General features: G+C 44.6%; 1 protein-coding gene across 1 annotated transcript in view; it reads left to right on the forward strand.

Annotated features, from left to right (window-relative positions):
- The window catches only part of CCBE1 (collagen and calcium binding EGF domains 1), a 178,875-nt gene extending 173,350 nt beyond the window's left edge, over nucleotides 1–5,525 (forward strand). The window contains exon 11 of the mRNA XM_036322985.1: nucleotides 1,372–5,525. Coding sequence (XP_036178878.1) covers nucleotides 1,372–1,611 — 240 coding nt within the window. The 3' untranslated portion in view covers nucleotides 1,612–5,525. The remainder of the gene's footprint in view (nucleotides 1–1,371) is intronic.
- The last annotated feature ends 2,566 nt before the right edge of the window (nucleotides 5,526–8,091 follow it).

Here is an 8,091-nt window from a genome sequence, read left to right on the forward strand (position 1 = left end):
CCAAACCAGCATTATATGAAATGCTGAAAGTATTCTTTAAGAAGAGGAAGAAGAAAAAGGAACTCTCACCATTTGCCACAGCATGGATGGAACTGGAGCGCGGATAAATACCACATGATCTCACTCATTTGTGGAATATAATGAACAACATAAACTGATGAACAAGGACTGATCCAGAGACAGAGAGGCATTGATTGGACTGTCGGGCCTTGGAGGGAAGGTAGGGGAGGGTGGGGGTAAGGGGGAAAGATCAACCAAAGGACTTATATGCAAGCATATAGGCCTAACCAATTGACACGGACAACACGGGGGGGGGGGGGTGAGGGCATGAGCGGGGGGAGGGGGTGCGGGGGGGTAGGGGGTAACGTGGGGATAAGGACACATATGTAATATCTTAATCAATAAAAAATATATTAAAAAAATGAAAATCAGTAGTATCCAATCTCTTATCCAAAGCACAGAAAATTCAAGTAACTCCATTGCTTTTGAAGAGGTCAGTGTCATTTCTGAAAAAAGTCAAAGACCTTTAGCGTTAGAGGTAGGAGGTCTGGATTCCATCTCAGCTCTTCCATCTAGTAGCTCTCTGATCATGGTCATGTCACTTAGCATCCCTGGGCATCCATTCCCTCACCTGTGCAATGCCAAGTGGAATCTGATCTGGCACCCGTCTGCCAGCATCCAATGATGTCAAAATACTACACATCTTAAGTATTTGCAAGTGTGAGCTGCTGTTTCTAGCACAGCACGGAGGTTCTCTCCGCTTCCTTTAGGTTGTAGTTACAGTCAGGCATCCTTATAAACACTAATAATTTTGTTTTAAAAGATAACATTTTTTTAGCATTTACTATGGTCTCAGCCCTTTACATTTATTAACTCATTTATAGACGCACTTGGAAGCCTATGAAACCCAATGAAGTTGAGTCTGTTATCTCCTTTTTATGGATGGGGAGATGGAAACCCAAAGAAATTAAGTAACTGCCCGAGACCAGCTAGTAAGTGGCAGAGCTGAGATCCAAACCCAACAGAGCCCCAATCTCTTAACCCCTACTCTGCCTCTATAGTATCATCCAAGTTTCTTTGGAAAATCACATGGGACAGGTTATTCTCCTATTCTTTCATTCTGCCAGATTTGATATAGCCTAGAATTGGGAGAGAAGAGAGGCTATACAAGTGGTAAGGGAATCAGAAGGTAATTTGAAGAATCCCTCAGGCTATGCTAATAGTCCGTATGTCTTCTCCATTTGGGACACAGAATTATTGACCCAGTAGTTGCCAGCACACAGCAGGAATAGCAAACTATGGAGCCCTGCAAACCTTCACTTTGCAAGGGGCTGAGTCTGTGGTTCTGGCTTTGATTCCTCTCTTGCACAGGGGCCGCCTGGTTCTTTCGACTTCCTGCTGCTGATCCTGGCTGACATCCGAAACGACATCGCTGAACTGCAGGAGAAGGTATTCCGGCACCAGATTCACTCTTCCCACTCTTCGGCAGAGGAGTTTTTACCTCAGGAATTTGCCAGCCATCCGGAGACCATGGACTTGGGCTCTGGAGATGACTACTCGAAGGGGACTGAGACAAGAGATGTGGGGACCCCCAGGGACTTTTCTCCTTAGCACGTGCCAGCATCTTCATGCCAGAGGAAGAGAAGGTTTCACACCTGCAGTTAAATCATCTGAAGAGAAGACAAGAAAACAACACCCACCACGGGAGACCTAGACAAGATACATTGTAATGATCTTTGCTCTTTTCCTGCCTTCTCTCTACTTTTTTTCTCCCAAATACTATTTTCATAGGCCCCTCCTAGTGGTACTGGTTATATGAGGGAGTAAATGATTGGTTTATATACCTCCCTCTGAGAGCAGTTGACATTGGAACTGCTCTTTTATTTATTTATATTTTTTTGGAACTTCTGGGTTTCTAAGTTAAATATTCTCACAGTATCTTAAATTTGACAGAATAAAAGGGAAAAGTGGCAAGGTGAGCTCCAAGAAATGTTAGGTTACTTTATTTAAAAAATTAGACATGTGTCCAAAGGAGACTATTACTCCTCAGTATCAAATAAGGCTCTTCAATGAAAAGGGCAAGACAACAGTGTATATTTACTTTGGTAGATAATTCTTTGTCCTTGTTGATCTAATAGATATTCAATATTCTAGCCTCTTGTCCAACCTCACTTCCCAAATTCAATTAAAGATAGGAGAGACTGAAGAAAGAACAGTTAGGGAAGATGGAGAAAATTAATCATAATATTTACTGCTATATAGGTTGCTACATTCTAAATTCAAATACAACTATTAAATGTTCATGCCATGCTTGTCTATAAGTATCCTCCTCAGAAAAGGAAGTTACCTAGATGTAGGACTAAGTCCTCTTTTCAAAAAAGAGAAGTAAATAAAGCGCCCTGATTCACATTAGGATAATGGGTCCCTGTTTTGCCAGGACATTTTAGAGCTGTTTGATCAAATGAGTGGGTCTGTTCAGTAAATCACAGATTATTGGTTGAACAAAGGTGGATGACCCTTAGAGAGAGTTGCAGAAATTCCCAGGCTCTGACTGGGTGCCCATTAAAAAAACAGAGGTGCCGTTAGGCTATGATTCAGCCTAATGATTGATTGGGTTGATGCACAATGGGACTCAGGGCTAGAAGGAGGTAGCTGGCTCAGGTTGTTGGCTAGGGAGAAGGGGAATCTTGGGCAGGGGCCCCACTAACCACAGACAATTAGCTTTCCTCGGGGACTAAAAGTCTTCATCTGGGGCCAGCCAACCTTGCCAGCATAGAGAATTATACACTATTGAAAGTTCTAGATGTGGAGGGGGGCGGGGGGGGGGGAAACAGTGTGGCAGAAATTTCCTTCCCACTAGTCCCTTTTTTTCTTAATTGTCCATAATTTAGTTCAAGTTCCAGATGTTGCAGGCCTTCTCATTCCCAGCTAATGCGGAAGGCCTTGGGAAAGGGGTGTATTCCCACCTCCCATTCCGTCAGTGTTTGCTTGTATACCTCTGGGCCCCAGAGGAAGCAGGCTCTGGAGCAGGCTTTCTCTGGATCCACAGAGGCAGGCGCGAGAGGACGTGCTCCCAAGGACCAGCAGAAGTGGCTTCTCCCTTGTATCGTTGGGGAACCGCTTAGCTTTGAGGGCACCGTGCAGGTTTCTTGAAGTACAAGTTCTCATTTGACACACGGACTGGCTTTTCATCCACCTGGTCAGGAGCCCTTCACCCTTATAGTGAACCTCACCAGTTATCCTGCCACAGCTCCTGTTTGCTTGTGTTCGGGTTTCCATTTCCCATCCTATATGATTTCCCCCCATATTTCTGGGAGATTCATGTTCAATTTTCTTTTCCCATCATTTAACTCTCTTCCTGGGAAACTTGTTTCAAGAGAACCACTGTTGGTGTTTGCACGCCACCGTTCCACATGCTTCAGGTTGATGGGCAAGGCTTCTGTTTGCGAATCTCCAGGGACAGCAGCCTTCCCTCCCATCATTAGAAACTCGGGACTCCAGTCAGTCAGCCAACAGCCGAGTTTTTCACAAACACGTCCGTGCTTCTTCATTGTGCAAAATTCCTAAGGACTGTCCACCAGAATGTCACAGCTGAAAGCCACACATTCCCAACGCTCCTCTCCTAGCACTTCCCTTCCCTCTCCATCCTCGCCAGCACGGGTTTATGAGGCAATGAACTGAGCAGCCGTTGCTTCGCATCTGGAATATATGTAATGTTCGCCTGCTTGTGGAGTACAGTATTTAAAGGGTGTGGGTGGATGAATGCTAAAGAAAATTGTGCACAAGCTCTATGAGAAATTATTAGGTCTGTCTTTGATTTGTTTTTAATGAGGAATTTTATTACCTTTTCTTTTAACAGTGAACTGTGTTTAGAACTATAATCTTCTTTATTGTTAAATGCTCATAAAATGCAAGCAAACTGCATGTTGGACATGCAGAAGCTAGGATAAATATATTAAAAGCATGAACTGATGATAGTAATATCTTGGATTCATGAGACTATTCTAGATAATATTCTCCAGCAAAACACACAATAACCTCTATTTTATCATCTCAGTCTGCTGGATCAGGTCAATTTATAAAATAATTATTCATCCTCGGATTTTCAAAAGTTGGACTAGGACCACAGGACTAAATATGCACTCTGGATGCCCAAATTGTATTTTTCAAAGATAAGACATAATGAGGCACTGTTATTTCTAATGTATCTTTCAGTTATGGATAGAAAACCAAAGCTTCGCTAATCTAAACAGGCCAGCTGCTCAAAACCAGTGGAAAAGCTGCTTTGGGGATAAAATTTGCTACAGTTTTGCTAAACTACTTCATGGTTCAAGGGAGAAAGGGTCTTTGTAACCTCTTCAACCCGCCAGCAGAAATGTCGACTTCCATGTTTTGCACCCTGATAACTAGGACTTGTGAATAGGACCTAAATAGATTGCTTCTGTTTTGGGACAGCAATGGGAATAAAAATCTGCTATTGGAAATAGTGCAGGGAAGGCGAACATTTTAGTTTGGGAATATCTCCCTCCCTTCCCAGTTCCAGAGAAAGAAATGATAAGCTTCACTATGCCAAAGGGCATGGGGGTACAGAGGGAATGCTGTCTTCTCTCTTCTTCCCTGTTAATTCCAACACCTGCCACAAAATGAATTGACCAACTGAAGTCATTTCTATTGTATAAAGGCAGACAGGTGTGTCCACAGTTAAACAGGTAAATGATAAATGCACGTGGGCATCGGTGGGAGTATCACCCCACCACATACTAGGTGGAGGGCACCCTGGTTCTGGTCATGCTCCCTCTCCAGGGTTCGTACCTGCTTTGGCCTCATGAGCCCCATTTCCAGACATGCTGGGGAAGATAGTCTCTGTGCCAGATGTGTCCTTGGGGTGACAGCAAACCCCTCATTGTACTTTGGGTGTTACTCCCCCTCCCTCTGTCCCCCCACTCCAGCCTGTCACAGAGAGAAGCAGCCTCATTGTGCAAACTTAACATCTCTCAGATAGCCTTCTTGAAAAAGACGTATATTTGCAGGAATCTGGGCCAAACAACTAGTAGAATAGAGCCATCTAAAGTTATTAATGATGAATTCAGGGAAGTTGATGGATTTTCCTTGGCACTGTCAGCATGTATGTCTCATAACAAATAAAAAAAATGATTTTCCATTTGAGAAAAAAACACATGCAACCATGACATAATTGTTAAAAATCTTGGGCTTCACATGCTCCTTCAATAAATACCATTAGTGTTTTAGGGAACCCATAGGAAGAAGAGCCTTCCACATCCCCCAGGGACCTTGGTGTTCTTTGTTATTTCCCCAAAACAAGTGCCCTGGGGGTGGGGGGTGTCATCCATGTGGGGACTTTCTTTACTGCCCAGGGACTAGTCCTATTCTTCAGCAGCTATTTTGTTCATTATTTATAAGAGGTTCACACAACAGCTGAGCTAGTATGCAAATAGTTATGGATGTGATACTATGAAGTACTTTGATAAGATTGTATATGCTTAATAACAAAGTTATTTTTCTTATGTGGTTGTACTGTGTTTTGTCCTGATACAGTCCTGTGCAATGTGTTCTCTCTCTACAAGATGAATACAAGGGATGGAGAGAGGGAGTTCTCTCCAGAGCTGGAACCTGCATTCTGGATAGGCTACCTCCTGGGGTACCAGTGTGGTCCCAACATTTGAGCCTGAGTCCAGGTCTGAAGGCCTAGGTTCCACTAAATTCTGAGTCTCAAAGGCCCATATCCCCCAGCTGGGATCCTCTGGTCCTGCAGGAGGGGTCTTCAAACCAGGGACCCTCAGGGGATCACTGGAGGTGCCTAAGGTGCTCATGTATGGAGGGCCTGTGAGGGTTCCACCTCTCCCTACACCCGCTGCACCCCAAGCAACTCCATTTTTAGTTGGTTTCTCATTAGGTTTCCTTTGGAGGAGAAAAAATGACTGCCTAAAAAAAGGTTAAAATAGATAGAGTTGAGGGGAGGAAGCCCCATGAGTTGGTAAGTGAAGTGCCCGATGTGGGGATCAGAGGAAGGGAATTTTCACCAGCGGGGCCATACAGGAGGCAGTTATAAAGCCATCAAAGGGGAGATTACTTCTAAGGGATTTTTCCCACTCTAGAGGGTGCCTTTAGCATCCTGAAGTCATCCATCTTTACACATCTCCCTTTCCTTTCGCGAATATTTATCAAATGCTTGCTGAAAGCTGCGCGCTGTGCTATGCACTACAGACACCATGGGGAGCGAAAAGGCCATAATCCCCACCCTCCTGGGGATTTTTGGCAAAATGGACAAGGATGCTTCCAGACAAAATAAATCACATAAACATGCAATTACAAACTGGTAAGTGCTATGAAGAGCTGTAAGTGTGGCAAGAGCCAATAGCAGCTCATGCCAGTAGGACCCGCCCTTCGCTCCCCAGTCACACATGGAGCACCCCACAGCACCCAACAGCGTCCACACCAAGCCACAGGAGACCTCGGCCCTCACAGAGAAAAGCTGCCCCAGTCCTCGGGGCGAAGCTGCAGTCGATGGAAATCTGGAATGCCCCTTTATGTTTAATGTTTCCTGTTCTTCCTTTAAAAAGCAGCTCAACGAACCCACACTGGCTGAAACACCCTCACTGCTTCTAGACACCCCGCATGGGAACCTCGTGCTCTGGTGTGGATCCCAGCGGAACCTGAGGCCAGCTTCTCCCCACCTGGTAGACCACAGTTTTGAAAAAGCATCTGCGCTTTAGAAACACCCCCAGCTCCTGGAGAAAATCTGCACTTGGAGATTTAAATACTGTCTCAGGTCCAGATTCCAGGTTCCAGGGTGGCCACGTGCAAATCTGCACTTAGCTACTGGGGGTTGGGGTCACAAGGAATCCTTGAAGGTTATGTGGGGGCAACTGCAGTTGAATCGCAAGGTTCTGGGGACCTGGCAGATGTGAGGATGAGGGTGTGTTTGTTTCCTCGGGCTGCGGTAGCAAAGCACCACATCCAGGTGCTTAAACAACAGAAAAGTATTTTCCTACAGTTCTGGAAGCTGCAAGTCCAAGAGGTGTCCCTATCTCCTAGAGGCTCTCTGTCCAGGTTCTGGTGGTCAGCAGCCGTCCTGGTGTTACTTGCCTGTGATGTCACATGCTGTTCCTCCTTCCTGTCCCTTTGTCTCTCTGTCTTCACGTGGTGTTCTTGCTGTGGGTTCCATTTCTCTGTTTTCTTATAAAGACTTACTGATGAGGGCTCACCCTAATCCAGTATGACCTCATCTCAATTTAACTGGTTATATCTGCAGAGATCCTATTTCCAAATAAGGGCACATCCTCAGGTTCCAGTAGCCATGAACTGGGGGGAGGGGACACTTCAACCCAGTGCAAAAGGAAATTTTCTCTCTATCCATTGGCTTGTATCACCCTGCTTATTTCCTTTAATAGGATTTTTCCAATCTATTTTTTTTCTTTACCCGAGGATATGTTTTCCATTGATTTCTACAGACAGTGGAAGGAAGGAAGGAGGGGAAGAGAGAAAAACATCGATGTGAGAAAGACACATTGATTGGTTGCTGGGGCTGGGAACCTGCAACTGAGGTACGTGCTCTTGACTGGGAATCAAACCCGCGACCCTTCGGTCTGCAGGCTGACTCTCTAATCACTGAGCCAAATTGGCCAGGGCCAATCTGAAATTTTTACTTGCCCACTTCACTCAATAAAAATGTATTGAGGGCCAAGGGTGTAAAGTAGTGACAATACAAAGTCCCTGCTCTCATGGACTATGCATTCTGGTCCAGGAAGACAGACAAATGTATGTATTAGGGTTCTACAGGTTGGGGCAAAAGTAGGTTTACAGCTGTTCATATGGAAAATAATATAATAATTAATAAATAATAGTACAAGAAGAAAATGTGTTTGTGTACTCACAACTGTGAGTGTGTGTGTGTGTGTGTGTGTGTGATATGTGGATAGATAGATGGATATATATGTGGTGGGTTTATTATTACAGAGAGAGATTTATTTTAAGGACTTGGTTCATGAGACTGTAGAGACTGGTTCCAGAGACAGGAGGGCAGAAAATGAAGTCCACACAATCCATTAACTCAGCAGAACTAGACTTGTC

Source organism: Myotis myotis, unplaced genomic scaffold (assembly GCF_014108235.1).
Source record: "Myotis myotis isolate mMyoMyo1 unplaced genomic scaffold, mMyoMyo1.p scaffold_m19_p_9, whole genome shotgun sequence".
NCBI classification, from domain to species: domain Eukaryota; kingdom Metazoa; phylum Chordata; class Mammalia; order Chiroptera; family Vespertilionidae; genus Myotis; species Myotis myotis.